This window comes from Furipterus horrens, unplaced genomic scaffold (assembly GCF_987537825.1).
Source record: "Furipterus horrens unplaced genomic scaffold, mFurHor1.1.pri manual_scaffold_5, whole genome shotgun sequence".
Lineage (NCBI taxonomy): Eukaryota > Metazoa > Chordata > Mammalia > Chiroptera > Furipteridae > Furipterus > Furipterus horrens.
This window is the reverse complement of record NW_028327175.1, coordinates 102217468-102236794: the sequence shown is the minus strand read 5'-3', so window position 1 is coordinate 102236794 and position 19327 is coordinate 102217468. Positions and strand designations below refer to the sequence as shown.

Genomic DNA, 19327 nt, shown 5'->3' with positions numbered 1-19327 from the left:
GAATCACTGATGAGTAAATTCCTAGATGAATGACCTCGGGTAAATCTAATCTTTCTAAGCCTGCCTCTGTTTCTTCAATAGTAAATTTTGAATAACAATGGGATTTACCTTATACAGTGTTGTGGTTGTATTGTCGTCCCCTGGCTGGTTTGGCTCAGTGGATTGAGCGTCGGCCTGCGAGCTAAGTGTCGCTGGTTCGATCTTCCAGTCAGGGCACATCAGAGAAGGAAAACTCTGATTCCAAAAAACCTCCGCTGCCTTGCGGCATACCTCTTCAGGGGAAAGGCTAAGGGAGTAAACCCTGACAGAAAATCCAGAGCCGGAGTCCCTAAGGCGGTTTGACGTTGTAGTCAACACCGGCAACTCCTGCGGAGCACCTGAAGCCAAGCTGTATTGACTCCGTCTTTCCCTTGGAATCTTCAGCTGCGAAGAGAGGGGGGGGGTCTGCTGCATGGGCAACAGCAGACCCTCCATATCACCCTGCCCAGGCTCTGTAGCTTCAGCTTCACTGGAGAGGACACTCCAGCGTCATCGCAAGATGTCGATTCAACAAGGGAGGAGACAGATACCGTGTCACTCCCGAGTCGGACTGCACAGCCATTCTCGGCGGTGCAGATAGACTCTTAAGAAGCTACACCATCATCTCTCGAGACGGACGGCTGCCGATCGATCGGTTGTATTGTCATAGCAATTGATATCCATTGAGCACTTAACTATATGCTAGGCACATTATAAGGATTATCTAACAGATCCATGATTTTCAGATTAGGGAATGGAGGTTAGGAGAGGTTAAGTAATCTCCCAAGGTCAAACAGCCCCTAAGAAAATGATGGAGGGAAACAGAATCACAGGCTGACCAACTGCATAGCCTTAACAACATCATGGAATAATGAAGTGCTTAGCAAGGACCTTGCAAAGAGAATGAGTTTAGTAAATGGTAACTGATAGAACTATTAAAAAAAAAAAAAAAACCCAGAGAAAATTAGCAACTGACTCATCAGCTAAAGATACCCACCACTTAATGTTTTGGCACATTTCCTTCCAGTCTTTAGAAGATATTTCAAACATACCAAAAAAACCCAGAAGATAATAGACATCAAACTCCCACCCCCTTTTTTTTAAGACATAAAATATAGTACATTAGGTGGCTCTGCCTCCCAAATCCTTAGATTTTTTTTCCTACATATTATTTTTCCTTAGACTATTAGGGCCACCCCACATCATTTTCTATCTTCAAAAAACCCTATCTTGAGCCCTGACTGCATGGCTCAGTTGGTTGGATCACTGTCTTGTTCCCAAAAAGGTTGAGGGGTTCCCTCCGTGGTCAGGGCACATACCTAGGATGGGAGTTCAATACTGGTTGCGGCATGTATGGGAGGCAACCAATGTTTCTGTCTCACATTGATGCTTTTTTCTTCTCTCTTTCTTAATCAATAAATATATTTTCAGGTTGTGGGCAACCACGCCTCATGGTTTAAGGAATTGTAGACCCGGCCTGAGCAGGACGAGCCGCCAGCGTCCTGGTCATGCTTATCTCTAAGTCTCAACATAAGACTGCATCCGTAACATAACTGTCAGCCACTCAGAGGGTTGCCATGGGAATTAGATCAAAGATCACTTGTTAAGCTCATTGTTTTAAAAACTTGCTCTGCTTTCCTTATCAGCAATGTAGTGTAAGCTATCTTTAGCAGGGAGTATATGGAACCCTGCACCTGGTCCGAATGTTTTATAGACCTTGACTCTAATCAGTCAGTGTGACTTCCGAATTAGTGTATGTTCTCTGTTACTGTCAAATGCCTTAATACAATAGACAATTTATGAATTTTAGCCTTGTATCTCTCATCTGTGTCCTCCTCAATAAAAGACACAAGGGATGAAGGTTTGGCTTCTGGTCTCCACTAGAGAGGCAGTCACCTTCCTTCCCCCAGACATAATGAAATGTCCTGGGTAAAAATTTGTTCCGCCGTGGTCACGAAGCCTCTGCTGGACGGAGCGACTTCCAACCGAGCCTAGGGTGTGTGTGGCACCTCTGCCATATCAGGTAAGTATTAAAAAACAACAACAACCCTATCTTGAGCATTTTCCCAAATATACCTAATATGATACATGACTTTTCATGGCCACGTATTATACTGTATAACTGGAACATTTTTTATTAATTCTATATTGTTGGACATTTGGTCTATCTCCTAGAAAAAAACATCACCACACATCATTTTTCTTCAAGCACCTGATAATTCCGTTTGGATAAGTTCCTAAAACAGCCTGAAGGTCAGAGATTGCTTGACATTAAGGCTCTTTACGTGTACTTACTTTTGCCAAATAGCTCTCAAGAAGGAATGGGAACAGGGAGAAGTTAGGCTGGGATTTAAAAAAAAAATCTTTTACAGGTTTTATTAAATTATAACATACATACGGAAAAGTGGGCATAAGTGTACAGCTCACTGAATTTTCAGCAACTGAACACACCGCGTACCCTGCAACCAGAGCCGCCTCACCTCCTCGGCATCACTACTCTCTGAGGGGTGGGATTTTAACATCGCCAAGGACTACTAACGCGATGACGTCTTTGGAACCTTAGTTTATTAATATTTTGGTATAACCCAAACCACGAAAACATGAGCTAAGTCCTGTCTGCAAACGTTTAAGAGACTCAAGACCGGCTGGGCGAAGAGCACGGGGCCAGACGGTGACGGTGCCCGGCTATACCGGGATCCCGCGGGCTTCGCCAGACTCCCGACGTTCCGCGCGCCGATCCCGGCATGCATCGCGGCGCGCGGAGTCGGCGTCGCGGCGTCTGGCGCAGGTTGCAGTCGAGGACGGCTGGAGCGGCGGGGCGGCGCGGCCTGAGGCTTTTTGCGTGCTGACCGCCGGAGGCGACGAGGCAGGGCGAACATGGAAGTGTAAGCAATCCAAGGCGCGTACCTAGCTTTCGGCGGAGGGCCTCAGCGGGGGACGGCTAGATGCTGGGAGCTGAGAGGCTTGGGCACTGGGCGACCCCTGGCCTGGCCGTGTAGGGAGGGCGACGGGCGAAAAGGCAGGGAAGAAGATTCGCTCTGTTCCTCGGGGTCTTCGCCTGCGCTTTCACCCCTTGCTTAGGACTGAGGCCATTCAGTGTGCTGCTTCCTCCCTCATTCATTTGCTAGCATTTCCGAGGTCACAGTGGTGAGCCCGGCCGGGTATCCGAGCGGGACTAGAATGTATAAGTTGCCCTTCAAACTAGATGTGTGTTCACTGTGTGTTATACAACTTATAATTCCTTTACCCAATAGTCTTAGCCCAACTTTATTTCTCCAGTCAATCACATCCTTGGATCCAGTGTACATATACAATATTGCATGTCTTGTGCATAACTGTTCTAAAGGATCGTATTTTGTGTACATCACCATATAATGTAAAAAGAAAAGTCTGCATATAAATAATGCAGCCAACTATCCAAGTGTCAGGTGTCACACCAATTAAAAACACCAAATAAACCTTGAACAGTGAAAAAGAAGGTACAAAGCCTTGAGTTCACCCTGGAGGTATCCATAAGAGAGAAGAATAAACTTTGCCTGGGGCAGTGGGCGCCTGGGAACCCTAACTCTGAAGAGGGGCTACCCCTCTGAGGAGGCGCAGTTAGCCCTCGAAAGGGAGGGGTGGGCTTTCTGGGAAGAAAACTGCTTGAGCCTGGATTGTGACCACAGAAACAGCAGGGGGCTAGGGTGGTGGTGATGGTGGTGGTGGTGTGTGTCTTAACAGTTTAATTCCACACGGTCTTCTCCATGGTTGGTCATCGTACTGCTCACAAATGGAAGCTTTTGCAGCTACTCTGCATGTGGCTTTTTACATGGTTGACATTAATTTGTAGGCATGCCTATGTTGTGTTTGTCTTTGGCACTGATTATTCAATACTCACATTTCCTTTATGTTCTTTTGTCTCATGTTTAATGGTTAAATGTACTACTATTTTTCAGACTTAACACAATATGTATATGTGCCTGAAGTGAAAGCTTCATGAAGTAATACTTACTGTATGCAGTACATTCTGATATTGTCAAACCTACGTTTTAGAGTCAGGAGGCGCCTTGACTGGGTGGCTCAGTTGGTTGGAGCATCATCCCATATACCAAAAGGTTACGGGTTCATCTTGGGGCAGGTACAGGAGGCAACTGAGGGATGTTTCTCTCTCACATTGATGTGTCTCTCTTTCTCCCCCTTCCTCCCTCCCTTGCTCCCTCTCTCCCTCTTTTTAAAATCAATAAATATATCCTCAGGTGATGATTAAAAAAAAAGTCAGGAGTCTTTGGAAATAAATGACAAAGATTTATTCAAGGGTCTTAGAGGTTGCTAACTGAAAACACAGGCGAAAAGCTAGAAGTGTTTCCAAGAAGGAAAAGTTGAGTTCTTATAATAAAAGTCTCATCCTTGAGAATAATCAGCCTTGCATTCTTAGCCCTGGGATGGCCAGGACTGTTGTTACGGAACAGGAATTGGGGTCCCACTGCCTGCCTCCACCCTCTAGGCAAAATTCCAGAGGCAAAGGTTAGGTCATAGAGGAAGGGAGTCTTTATTCAGAAGCTTCACAATTTTGGATTAACAACTTTCCACATGTATTAGTCACTTAAGCCTATCAATTAAGGCTAAACTCTTTAACACCTGATTTCTCCTAGCTTTCCCCCTGTTAGTTTTTAATTATCTTATTTCTGTGGGGTTTACACACTAAAACATAAGATACAAAAACTACACAATTTTGGAAGAATGTCAGCCTTCTGCCTCAGAGCCTGTTCCCTCTAGAACACCCAAATAAGAATAACCCTGCCACCCTCTGCCAGGCCAGCCCAATTCCATGCTGTTCCTGGAGTTCCTTTCCATGCAAAATACCATCCTTTGGGAAACAGGGAGCTGCAGCACCATCATCCAGGTATCCTGGAGGAGGAGGAGCCCTAGAGTCCTGGAGCACTGGAGCCCTGGAGCCCTCTTGTTATTTCCATGTGCTCTGGAGGCATTCCACTTTTCAGCCAATCCTGTTCTAGACTGTTCACCTTTGCTTCAGCAAACTCTTCCTGCAGCCCCTCCCTGCTCCCCAGTGATGTGATTAGATCTCCCTGTATCATTGTTATCAGTCAGATGTCACGAAGTCTGGATGATGTCAGGTGGTCTGGAGGATGGGCACCAGGAAGTCTGGTCCTGAGTCCTTTAAGGGGGTAGTCAAACAAGAGAGTTATCTGAGGATTATCAATATATGTATGGACATTGATGCCTAACAAACTGGTGTCTGTCTAGGTATTGATGCAGGACTGGAAAGTTCCAAAGTTTTTTCTCAAGCTAGTTAAGGCAAGAAAAAGAATCATTTCCTCATGCCTCAACCTCAGTTAAGCAGTTTGGTTAAAATTAGTTCATTTTATAGTTTCCCTATCTTCACTCTTTCCTCAGTCTCTTCTCATTTATTTAAACTCTAATTGAATGTTTACCCACTAAATTGATTTTGCATTCCACTAATGGAGTTTAATCTGCCACTTGAAAAATATTTGTATTACTCTAACCCGAACCCTCATTATCAGTTTCCCATCTTTACTAAAGACTTTTCTGTCAGTATACAAATCTGCTTTTATTTATCCATATTAAAAACTTCCTTCCACATTCATGTCCACCTACTGCTCCACTTCTGCTTCCTGTCACAACAAAACTTCTTAGAAGTGTTGTTTATCCCCTCATTTTCTCATTTTGTTGGGCTTTCATCTTCACTAGTCTACAGCAAGTGGCACTGAAGATTCCCTGAGCCTTCCATCTTGTCACATCCAAGGGTGGATTTTCTGGCCTCAACTTTGTTGATCTCTTAGCAGCAATTGATACAGAAACTTAGAAACTCTTGGCTTTGTGACATGATCTCCTGGATTTCTCCTAAATCAAGGACTACTTCTCAGTCTCCTTTCTTGGCTTCTAAATATTGAGGTATTTTAGGGTTCAGTACAGGGTCCCTTTTTCTCCACACCTGCTCATGGTCATTTTACCCATCTATATGCTGATGGTCCCCAAAATATATTTCTAGCCCTTTTCTCTCATCACCCATCCAGTTGCTTAGACCAAAAATCTTAGCTCTTGTTCCTCACCCCTAAACCCAGTCCATCAACCAGTCCTGTTCTTTCCACCTTAAGAATATATGTATTTTGAATGCAGTTGATTTTCATCTTCTCCACTGCTAATTTTGTAGTCCATCTCTGGTCTGGGTTAAGCAGTAGCCTTTGGCTTCTGCTCTTGCCTGTCTCACTGCTTTTTGTTTTCCACGCAGCAGCCAGAGTGATCTTCAAATGATAATTGGATCAAGTCAGCCTTCCGCCTCCCCGATAAAACCCTTTATTGACTTTCTGTTGTACTTCTAGGAAATCCACACTCCTTACTAGGACCTGAAAGATCCTGTATAACTTCACATACCAACCATATCTCTCACCACGGTCCTCACCTGCCAAACACACACACTTTCCACTGGCAGTCAGTTAGTTTCTGTAACTTCCAAGCCCTTTCCTACCTCGGGACCTTTGCATTGCAATTTCCTTTGCTTGGTATACTTTCCCCTTTGTCCTGCTCTCTTCTTATCCTTTTGCTAGCTGTAGTGTCTCTTGTCAGTGTTGCTTTTCTTCTTTGTTCAATCCAAAGTAATCCTCCTTTATGACTCTCATAGCACCTTGGTTACTTTTCCCTTTAATAGTTACCAGTTATAATAATAATAGGTATATGTTTGTTTACTTGTTTAGTGCCTTCTTCATGAGAGTGTAAGTTCTATGAAGGCAAGGGCCATTGTTCAGTTAGTGCTTAGCATGGCATCTGGCACACTAGGAATTCAGTAAATATTTGTTGAATAAAGTAATAATACTACTTCACTCATTTAATTAGTATAAATTAATTAACTAGCTTCCTAATTGCTAGGCATATCAATTTTCTGATTTTCCTAAGTGAAATGGTTTGAATCAAGGGTTTTCTCCTGTAGCATTCTCTCTTGCTTCTCCCAAGGAGTCCTTGACTTTTTTAAAGCTAATCAAGAATTTTGAAGCTAGCAGTTTATGGGAACATGACTTTTTCTGAGGCAGGCATGTGATTTGGGAGTAGAAGGGTCCCTGACATGGAAAGGTGTGGAGGCCTAACTTCTAGTTCCTGCCTGGCCTTCAGCATGAGATGTGACTTCTGGCAGTGTGGGCTTTAGGATCTTCAATACACCCCCGGATCTCTGAGAGGGCAAACATACTATATTTCTCTCAGATACTTCTAGTTCCTGGAGCAAGAAGACACGAATGGAAAACTCCCCTGAGTTATTACCACTATTTTTCCTTTGGTCACTGTGTAAATACCTACTGAGTAAATAATAGACATACACTAGAAATTTTTTTCTTTTTTTTAAAAACAGCTTTGTTGATATATAATTGATATGCAAAGAACTGCACATATTTAATGTGTATAATTTTATGAGTTTAGACTTATGCAAACACCATGATATGATCACCAAAGTCAAGGTAATTGACATTTCCAATACCTCCCAGAACTTTCTTGTGTCCCCACCTCCACGTTTTTATGGCAAGAAAATTTAACATGAGGTCTATCCACTTAACAAAATCTAAGGGGCACATACTGTATTGTTAACTATTATAGGCATTATGTTGTACAGCATATCTCGAGAACTTATTCATATAGCATAACTGAAACTTTGTACCCATTGAACAACTCCACATTAAAAAAAATTTTATTTTTAGAGACAGGGGAAGGGGAGGAGTATGAGAGGGAGAGATACATCGACGTGTGAGAGAAACATCAATTCGTTGCCTCTTGCACACCCCCAGCTGGAGACATGGCCTGCAGCCCAGGCATGTGACCTGACTGGGAATCGAACTGGTAACCTTTCTGTTCTCAGGCCGGTGCTCAGTCCACTAAGCCACACCAGCCAGGGCAACTCCACATTTTTTGTTGTATTTTTTCCATTGCCATTTAGCCCCCTTATACTCCTTGCCCCACAACTCTGCATTTAATATCCAGAAAATATAAGAAATTCCTACAACTTCATAGCAAAAAACCAATAACCTTAAAAGGCAACCTATGGAATGGGAGAAAATATTTGCAAACCATATATCTGATATGCATTGTTTCTTTTTTATTGAATTAACTTTATTTTTATTGTTGACATTATTACAGATACCCCTATTTCCTCCTCCCCTTTTGCCTGCCTCCACCTAGTCCCCACCCCCCTTTCCTCTGGCATCACCACACTTGTCTGTGCCTATGGGTTATGCCTCTATGTTCTTTGGCTAATCCCTTCACCTTCTTTCATCCAGTTGTCCCTCTGCCCTCCCCTCTTGACAGCTGTCAGTCTGTTCCAGGTATCCATGCTTCTGCTTCTGTTTTGTTTGTCAGTTAGACATTTTTTAAAGTTGAGGAATATTTATGTTTTTATTTGGGTGAATGACAGAATATTTTTCATTGTTATAGAATTTAATACCCCTCTCTTATAACTGGTAGGATTAATGGACAAAAATAAACAATAATATAGGTTTATATCGCAATGTAAATCATTTGACCTGGTTGAGGTTTATGGGATACTGTATCTAATTGCTGCACAATACACATTCTTTTTAGTGCATATGAAACATTCATAAAGATCTACAATTTTCGAGCCCTGGCTGCTGTGGCTCAGTGGATTGAGTGTCGGCCTGCGAACCAAGTGTCGCTGGTTCAATTCCCAGTTAGGGCACATGACTAGGTTGCACGTCAGGTCCCCAGTTGGGGGCACATGAGAGGCAACTGCACATTGATGTTTCTCTCTCTTTCTCCTTTCCCCTCTCTCTAAAACCAGATAACTAAAATAAAAAATAAAAATAAAATACAATAACCTTGTTAAAAAAATTAATAAAAAAAGATCTACAATTTTCTTTAAAAAATTTTTTTTAAATATGTTTTATTGATTATGCTGTTACAGTTGTCCCAATTTCTTTTCCTTCTTCTCCCCTCCAGCCAGTGATCCCCCTCCCTCCGGTTATCCCCCCCGCCCTTAGTCCATGCCCATTGGTTGTGCATATAGTTCCTTTCAACATCTTCCTGTCTACTCCACTCCCTCCTACTATGCTTCTTAATTCCTGCATCATCTCCCTTCCTTTTCCCCCTTCCCCCTCCTCACTGACCTCCCCCTAATATGTTCCCCATACTTATAATTCTTTTCCCACTCTCGTTGCCTACTTAGTTTGCCCTTGTTTTGATTCCCTAGCTTCTGTTGTTGGTTGTTGTGATGCAGTTTTCATTTTAATGTTCATAGTTTTGATCCTCCTCCTAAATAAGTCCCTTTAACATCTCATATAACAGTGGTTTGGATCTGATGAACTCTTTCAGTTTTACTTTGTCCTGGAAGCACTTTCTCTGCCCTTCTATTCTGAATGACAGCTTTGCTGGGTAGAGTATTCGTGGCTGTAGGTTTTTGCTTTTCATTACTTTGAGTATTTCTTGCCAGTCCCTTCTTGCCTGCAGAGTCTCCTTTGAGAAATCAGCTGGTAGTCTAATTGGGACCCCTTTGTACATAATTCTCTTCTTCTCGTTGCTTTTAAGATTCTCTCTTTATCTTTAATATTTGGCATTTTGATTATAATGTGTCTTGGAGTGGTTCCCCCTGGGTCCAGTTTATTTGGAACTCTCTGTGCTTCCTGGACCTGTAAGTCTGTTTCCTTCCCCAAGTTAGGGAAGTTCTGCTTCATTATTTTTTCACATAATTTTTCAATTTCTAGTTCTTTTTCTTCACTTCTGGCAACCCTATAATTTGGATATTCGCTCTCTTGTTGTTGTCCCAGAGGTTTCTGAGCTTCTCATTTTCCTCACTTCTTATTCTCTGTTTCTGTACTGGTTGACTGTTTGTTCCTTCCCTATGTTCCAATATGTTGACTTGATCCCTGGTTTTCTTCCCTCACCACTTGTTTCGTATGTGTTTTCATTCATTTCATCAGGACTAGCCTTCAGTCCTTCCCCGTCTTGATTAAGTCCTGCTGTTATTTCTGTAAGCTGTCTTATAACTATAGCTCTGAACTGAGCCTCAGGAAGATTATCTATCTGTTTGTCTGTTAATTCGTGTATTTGCTGTCTGGTCAGCTGCATGATTGGGATCTCTATCATTATCCCTGCCATCCTGACAGGTTTATTTACCTTTCCTTCTTGGGTGGGGCTGTCACACCTCCTATGCTATAGGGAGTGGAGCCCTGTGCACTCGTCACTACCGGGTGACCCTTCTAACCACAATGTGGTGCTTTGCATGGGGGTAGGGGTCCAAGATGGATTCCTGCCGTTCACTCTCCGCTGAGAGACCGGGAACCTCCTCCTCCACCCCCACACCCTCTGGGTCTCACAGTCTGAGACAATGGGGGTCTGCCTTCCCGGCGTTGGAATCACGAACTGACGGGTTTGGTCTGCAGCCAGAGGTGCTCTCCAGGCATTTTGCGCCTCCCCTTAAATACGGGTGTCTGTGCTTACTGCCTTCCCAACGCCACCGGCACAGCTTGACCTCTCCGCCCCGGCTTTGCCTCTCCTACCTGTCCGGACGAGCACAACTTGTTTTTAACTTTATACGTTGGACTTCCATGTGGCTTTATTTTCTGGAACATCTGGTTATTTCTGGTTTTGCGGTAGTTGTATTCCTTCTTAGTTGTGGAGGGAGATGGAGTGTGTCAGTCTAGGCCTCCATCTTGGCCGGAAGTCCGATCTACAATTTTCTGGGTCAGAAATAATTCCCAGAAAATTCCTTCCCCCACTTCTTTTCTTCTTCTTCTTTTTTTTATCCTCACCAGAGGATATGCTTGTTGATTTTAGCGAGAGTGGTCCGGTTGGGGACCGAACCTGAAACCTAGGTACGTGCCCTGACCAGGAATCGAACCCGCAGCCTTTTGGTTTATGGATGACACTCCAACAGAGCTACACCGGCCAGGACCTCAATACATTTCAAAGAATTGAAATAATATGCACTATGTTCTCTGACCACAAAGGAATAAAGTAAGACATCAGTAACAATAAAATATCCGTAAAATTGCTAACTACTTTTTTCTCTTTTATTGAATTTATTGGGTGACATCGGTTAATAAAATTATATAGGTTTCAGGTGTACTATTCTATAATACATTATCTGTATATTGTATTATGTGTTCGTCTAAGTCAGGCCTCTTTCCATAACCATTTCTGAATGACAGAATTTAAAAACAAAATCTTTTGAGTATCATTTGGGAACTTATTTTCCCTCAGGTAAAAGGATACAAAAATTTCATAGTAAAATTAAGTATTTATATACAGTATATAAAGTATTTGCCTTGGGATTATTTTTATATCTGGAAAACTTGTGTTCTTTTCTTCTTGAACATACTATACATAGTTAGGAAAATAGACTGCGTTTATCTCTGTACAACCTTTGTGAGATAGTGTCAGAATTTTGTTCATTTTATAGCTGGGAATACTGAGGTTTAAAGAAGTTAGTTAACAGGTTCTTTAACAATTCAGTAACAGGACTGGAAAGAGGATACTTGTTTGTTAACTCCCAAGAAAATGCTGTAGGTTAGATTGTTCATCAACTTGGATGGCTGCCTGTTTTTCTTGTACCAGACTTCAGTTTTCCAGAATATGATTTGAATCAATAATATAGGTTGAACATACGAGAATTTGAGCAATTCCATTCGTCACTGCTTTCGTAAGAGTTAGCTGTGTGGCAATTAATAGGCACTGTTTGCGTGGACTTTTTCTGTGTGTTTCTAAGAAAAGTCTGCCAATAGATCATTTTGTTCTGTTTTTCAGAGTCGGTTTTCCAAAGTAGTTGTTTACATCCATTAAATTGACTTAGCAAGTTAAGCAAATTTTACAGGTTAAATTTCAAACAGCAAGTCAGCTTCAATCAATTAACTTATTACTTAAGGAAATTAAATCTGCCTCCCTGTAGGTATAGATTGAGACAGTCTTTAAAATTCACTTGACCCTGGCTGGTGTGGCTCAGTGGATTGAGTGCTGGCTCGTGAACCAAAGGGTTGCTGGTTCAATTCCCAGTCAGGGTACATGTGTGGGTTGCAGGCCAGGTCTCCAGTTGGGGGCGAGTGAAAGGCAACCACACATTGATGTTTCGCTCTTTCTCCCTCCCTTCCCCTCTCTCTAAAAAATAAGTAAATAAAATCTTTTAAAAAATTCATTTGGAATATTTGCTTTAAACACCTATAAATAAAATCAGTAATATTCCAAGTCCTATAAGAGAATATGAAGTTTTGTGTAGATGGGCAGATTCTAGAAGTCTGAATGCTTGTGTATGTATTAAATAATACTGAAGTGTTAGCCATAGAGCAGGCAGTTCTTGCTGAGTAGGGATCAACAGCTTATAAGTACAATTGATAGGTGAGTCAATTGATGGATTCTAGTTACTCTAGGAAACATTGGGGAAAATGCATTTTATGTCCTCATTTATAAATTGTACTAATGTCTTTTTTTAACCTTATAGAATTCTTTAGTTTTACATTTTCACTTTTCTCAACATGTTAACTTGAAAAATTTCAAACCTATGGAACAGTTGCAAAAAGAGCATCACAAATACCTTTATACCCTTTATGTAGAGTCAGCATTTGTTAACATTTTGATATATGAGCTATTTACCTTTTCTCTTATATATGCAGGTTTCTCTACACATGTACTCACATACGCACACGCACACACTCTCTCTCTTCTCTCCCTTCCTCCTCCTCACACACACACACACACACATATTCAACCATTTGAGAGTTGTAGATGTCATGTAATCTTACCCATTTTTATAAACGTATTCTCCTATGTAACTATAATACCTTTGTTATACCCAGGGAGTTTAGCACTGATATAATTACTGTTATTATAATACAACCTATATTCACATTTCTCCAGTTGTCCCAATAATGTTTCTTTTGGGGGTGTGTGGGGGTGTGTGGGGGTGTGTGGGGTGTGTGTGTGTGTGTGTGTGTGTGTGTGTTACCAATTCAGGATCCAGTCAATAATCATGCATTACAACCCTTGGTGGTGTGGCTCAGTGGATTGAGCTCCGTCTGTGAACCAAAAGGTCGCTGGTGTGATTCCCAGTCCAGGCACATGCCTGTGTTGCGGGCCAGGTCTCCAGTTGGGGGTGTGTGAGAGGCAACCACATATTGATGTTTCTCTCTCTCTCTTTCTCCCTCCCTTCCCCTCTCTCTAAAAATTAAATAAGTAAAATTAAAAAAAAAATCACATTGCATTTAGTTATCATATTTCTAGCTTTTTTTTTTGGTGACATTGGCATTGTGACAAGTGACATTGATATGTGAAGAATCTAGGCCAGTTGTTTTGAAATATATTCCTCAGTTTGGATTTGTCTAATTATATATTCATAGCTAGATTCAAATTAAACATTTTTTGACAGGATTGCTATAAGGGATGTGTCTTTCTCAGTGCATCACATCATCATTATTGATGCTGTTAAATACGATAACATGATTAAGCTGATGTTTGTCAAATCTCACCATATCCTCTTCTCAACAACCTGCCACTTAGTGGTTGTTACAATAACTTCTTGAGGATAAAAACTGCTTAAAAAATTTCCCAGTACACTGTTCATTTAGGACTTCATAAAAGGTAGATATCATATACTTATTGACATTTTATTGAATAAAGGAAGGCCTGATATATATTGGCATTTACTCTATTAGCTGAGTTAAGAAAATTATCCTACTACTAAAAGAAGAAAAAAAAAACACACACAAGTAAATCAGCTTCTGCCAGCCCGAGTTTGCAGATACAATACTTGTTTAAACATCCATTGTGCTGCTGGTACCAAAACAGAGAGGTTCATTAAAATAAACATAAAAGAGAGTTTTCCTCCTTTGGGTATTGGTTCTAGAAAAGGCTGATGATGTTCTTTGGATTCATGCATTAACATTATTGACTTGCGCAATGAAGCATTAACCTAGGAGAGCCAGGGACAGGATTCCCAGGGCATGGACTATTCTGCCTTCCTGATGGGGGGGGCCATGATTTGGAAATAAAGTTGTAACAGTGGCACCCTGGGATGGATCCGATAGCCTTGAGGAAAAATAACATTTGCCTTTTCCCCCCTCCCAGTTTGTTTCAAGCAGGGATGTCTTAGTTGCTGTGTATTTTGGAGCACACAGGGAGCAGTAACTCAATTTCAAGCAAAGATAGGAGGAAGCCTTGTGGACTGATTTCCTGATTAAGTAAGCAAAGATGACATATGATTTGATTTGTCATTTTCAGTTTTAAATTAACCATAGCACATACACTAATTATGCATTGTCCTTCCTGTGGGTGGTTCCTTTTAAATATGATATTTTTTGTGACCTGAGTGCAGTTGTGGCCATTTGGGCAAAGCAGCACTTTTGTGAAATCCCAGCTATTTGTTGAGTGACTAGTAGCATTTGGTAAGCTTCACATGCTCGTTTCAGTACAGTGCTGACATCACCGTGCTGATGCTGTGTCCTTGTGTTAACCACCTGCTCGTCTGACTTTATTTATTGACTAGGGAAATCACCCATCTGTTTGACCCATGTTTTGAAATTTTGTATCATTTTCATCATATAGCCTCCTTGTTTAAGAACATACAGTTTATCCCCATTTTTTGTTTTATTTATTTTAAAAATGTTTTATTTATTGATTTTAGTGAGAGAAAGAGAAACATCGATTTGTTGTTACACTTATTTATGCATTCATTGGTTGATTCTTGTATGCATACTGACTGGGGATTGACCCCTCAACTGTAGTGTATGGCAGACAATCCTGGCCAGGGCCTTTTCTTTTCTTCTTCTTCTTCTTCTTTTTTTTTTTTTTTTGTCGATGGGGAAGCTTAGAGGGGCTATTAACTCACTAAAGCTCATATGACTCGTATACCATGTAAGTTGCTGAGCCATAATATGAACCCAGATTTGTCTGATTTCAAAACTGCATGTGTAATTATCATACTAGACTTCCTTCAGACTATTAAAAGCAATAAATACTTTCTGATATGATATTGTAGAGTGGGTCAATTATAATTTAATGTAAGTCACTTTGCTGTGCTCATTCCTAAATGAAAGATGACACTTTGCCTTGATTAACTGTAACAGGGGTGCCAGGCTTTTGGCCATTGCTTGACACATGAACTATACCTGTTGAACTAGAATAGAAGAGGAACTTCTTTGTTGTAATTTTGTGGATATCTGCAGGATTTCTGACATTGCTGGAATTCCTAGTGGTGATGCTAATGTTAAGGATCCCATTTCTGGTGATTCAGTATGAGGACTTTGCTGCCCAAGATGTTAATAGCTGGGGGAAGGCAGATGGTGCTGGGAAGAGCTCATGGCTGTGGCATGAGACAGCACTGTTTCTCCAGTTAATTCCAGCACCCTCACACTGTTTATTGATCGCCTCATCCTTGGTATTCTTCCTATAACTAACTTCCCCCTGATATCTGACTTCTTTTAACTTCTGCCTACATAGTTTAGAAATAAGTAGAGTATTTTAATCACCTACCTGGTGATGGATGTGTATATACTATGGCTGTAAAAAAGAAGGTATGCTGTGAAACACTCCATTACCAGCTAGAATTTAGGACATTTCTCCTAAAGGTTTTAGTCCCAGAATTCCTGAACTGGACTCCTGAATTTTGACAGAGGAATTATTTCACAGATATTTAATTAATACACAAGGATATAAGCCCAGACAATGATAATTTATTTTTCTTTTGCAGGAAGGATGCCAATTCTGCACTGCTCAGTAACTATGAGGTATGTAGCTTTGAAGAATTTTCCTTTCTGTTAGTTTGTTCTTTGCTTCTGAAGTGATTGAATTGTGGTTAGGAATGACTGAATTAATTTGGATTTCCCACTTTAAAATAGGACAGATGGCATCATCTGGTGGACCTTGCAATGTTCTAAGCTTAGTAAATTAGAGTAATTCAGGAAAGCTGGGAAGAATTTAGTATACAGTGAGCAACCTTCCTCTAATCTCAGAATTTTAGATCTTCATTTGGGTTGCCTTCATGAGATGGAAGCATCTATTTTGGAACTGCTTCTGTCACCAAAAGTTTCTATTAAATATATATGCCTTTTCTTAAATTACCATCTTTACCTATAAAGTAATTTCATATGTCATTTTGATCCTCACAGTAGTCTCATAAGTATTAAAATCTTTATTTTGAAAGTGAGGGCTTAGTTGACTTACCAATACGAATAACTTAGTAAGAACTAACAGATGAGGGTTTTGGGGCTTGAGGGTTGGGTTGCTGGGGAAAGGGGGGAAAGAAGGAAAGAGGTTGGTGAAAGGGGAGATAGAATGTTATTGTTGCCTGCCTTCCATTTGGCCTGGATCTTGTTTGGTACTAGCAAAACCATCTGGTAGGTTAATTCCAGGTGTACAAAGAACAATGCATGCATACATTCATTGTCAATTTTTCATATGCCAGAGTCTAAACTCATAAAAACTTGTAGGAGATTTAGGCTCCACTGTGTGATATATATGGAAGGTAGTAGAATTAACACAGTTGACCATTTTCCTCCCTTCCCGAAGAGTCATCTTAAATGGTTGCTGCTCATAACAGGAAGGAAATGGTTGTTGGTCAAGCCATTGGTTTTTAGGAGCCTCCAGTTTAGTCTCTCCTAAGTGTTTGGATCTTTTATCCATTGAAGAAACACTCATTGCATTAATTGGGTCTCATGCCACTATTTGGGAAAATGACAGGCAGGAAAGGAATTGCATTACTTCCCTCAGTTATCTCGTATAATCTCTAAAACAGGAAAGAGATATACTCACCTTATCCTCCTTAACACTAATATACATATGTTTCTCCCTTGGGAAAGTTTACTAATAAAGTTCTATAGCATTTTTACCTTCATTTTTTTGGTAAACTATATTTTAGCACTTGCCTCATAGTTTCTCTTGCCCAAAATAAATTTTACTGTATTTTCATAGTAGAGAAGTAGAATGTGCTTTTTAAAAAGATTATTTATTTTAGGAAAATTTACTTTTAAATAATTAAAGTATTTTTGAGGTCTGAGTTGATTAGAGATATAGTATATATATTAGTAGTAAACATTTGAAATATTTTAAGTAAACTAATTAATTTGAATTATTTGACTTAAATAAAAGCATTTTAAAAATGTCGCATACTTCTTGAATTCACATTTGTTCTAATGGAAGAGTTGGAGGGGAGGGTTTATGTAAAGAAAAGAAGTACTATTTTATTTTCAAAATCGTTGACCTTGAAATAGATACATTTCTCAAACTTCTCTATAAAAATCTTTTATATATCTCTTCCTAGGTGTTTCAGTTACTAACTGATCTGAAAGAGCAACGTAAAGAAAGTGGAAAGAATAAACACAGTTCTGGGCAACAGAACTTGAATACTATCACCTATGAAGTAAGCCTGGGCTTCTGGAGGGTCTGCCTGAACTACCATTGACGGGGGTTGTTTTATTCTGCTGATGACTAGCCACCAAATCAAGATTGCCTCCTGTCTGATTTGAATAGTTGTACTATAAGCCTGTTTTTATTCTGTTTATGAAAATGGAAAGAGTTTGGCCAGTTGCAAAGGGTAGTCAACTATAAAATTAGAGGAAGCAGTCTCTTAAGACTGTCCTCAACTTGTAACACCAATTTCTAATCAGGCATCCCAAGATTCAGTAATTTTCTAGAAGTACTCACAGAACTCAATGAAAGCCAACAGATTCACTGTTACTGTTTATTATAGGGAAAGGGCACAGAGTAAAATTGGCCAAGAGAAGAAGCAAATAGGGCAGATTCAGGGAGAAATATCAAATACAGAATTTCCATTGTCCTCTTAATGTGGTTGTGTGTGACACTATGCCCAGAATATTGCCAACTGGGGAAGCTCAGCTGAGTTTCAGTGTCCACAGATTTTATTGGGGCTCTATTCCACAGGTGTGACCGAATGATTAATTGTCCATGTAGTTCATCTCAGCCTCTAGGCTGAGTGATACTGTGTGACCCAAAGCCCCTATCCTAAATCACATTGTTGAGACTGTCCAGTAATCTAAGGCTTAAGACAAAGACACTAGTGTTATAATAGCTATAACATTGCAAGAGACTGGAGATTACCTCCTAGAAGCTGAGGTTAAAGGCCAGATCTTTTCTTTGGGCAATGCCAAATTCTTTATTACACAAAAGTGTTGTTATTCTAGAAAACTTAGAGTATACCAAAAAGCATCAAGAAGACAGCAAAACTAATGCATAATCTTGATTTCTAGTGGATATTTTGCAGCATTCTCTTCCAACTTTATGTTTTGTCCTTAAAAAAGAAAGTTTAAGCCATTATATTTGTTATAGGTGATGTCTGATTTTGTATGTCATTTTAATTTGTTTTCTTGCTATTTCCTTTCTCTTCTGATTTTGTCTCTAGAGGATTTGATTTTGATTTCTTTATCTTTTCAAAGATATTATTAAACTTGAGATTAATTATCACAATTCCTTTTAAGGAGAATAAGGGGGTTAGCACTTTTGTGACCATTCCTCCTCATTCAGTTTTGTTCATTTAATCATGTATTTAAAATCCTATCATTCATTCATGTTCTTTTACATTATATAGATCATCTCTTTCAAAGAAGAAAACTATTTGTTGGTAATTAGTTTTATAAACAAAAATCAAAACTATCAAATACTTTTAACTACACAATCAGTTTAAGCTCAATCCACTCCTTAGGTTCTTGCTTTTAATTTATGTGCCTTAAGGAAAGTTATTGTGGTACTAAATGTTTTGAGACATTTTATACTTGAGAATGTATTTCTAGTGTTCTTAATGTACAGAACAACTCATCTGAATATGGAGTTCTTGGGTTCAGCTTTTATTCTGCAGGGCTCTATATGTATCACTTGACCTGTTAGTATTTGTTGTGGAGGGGTGTGAGACCAAGCTGATGTTTGCACTTTTGAGAGACTCTTTACTCAGATGCTGCTGTTACTGTTTATTTTTCCTGTTTGAAATCTCCTCATATTATGTCTAGGTGGGGTTCCCTTTAAAAAAAATTAATAAAAGCTTTTTATTTTGAAGTAATTTTATTTTTACAGAAGAGTTACAAAGATAGTGGTGAGAGTTCCCATGCACCCTTCCCCTAGTTTTTCCTATATAAATCTTACATAACCATAGTACAATTATTAAAACTAAGAAATTAACATTTATACATATTATTAAACTAAACAAAAGATTTTATTTGAAATTACTCAGTTTTTCCACTAATTCCTTTTTTTTCATGTTCAAGGATCCAGTCCAGGACACCATTTTGCATTTAGTTACTGTGTCTCCTCAATATCTTCTGATCTGTAACAGGTCCTTAGTCTTTCCTTGTGTTCCATG

At 40.0% G+C, this 19327-nt stretch overlaps 1 protein-coding gene across 1 annotated transcript in view; it reads left to right on the top strand.

Moving 5' to 3' along the window:
* The first annotated feature begins 2765 nt into the window (after window positions 1-2765).
* The window catches only part of CRCP (CGRP receptor component), a 43792-nt gene continuing 27230 nt past the window's right edge, over window positions 2766-19327 (top strand). The window contains exons 1-3 of the mRNA XM_090276928.1: window positions 2766-2903; window positions 15710-15746; window positions 17279-17377. Of these exons, the coding sequence (XP_090133054.1) occupies window positions 2896-2903; window positions 15710-15746; window positions 17279-17377 (144 nt within the window). The 5' untranslated portion in view covers window positions 2766-2895. The remainder of the gene's footprint in view (window positions 2904-15709; window positions 15747-17278; window positions 17378-19327) is intronic.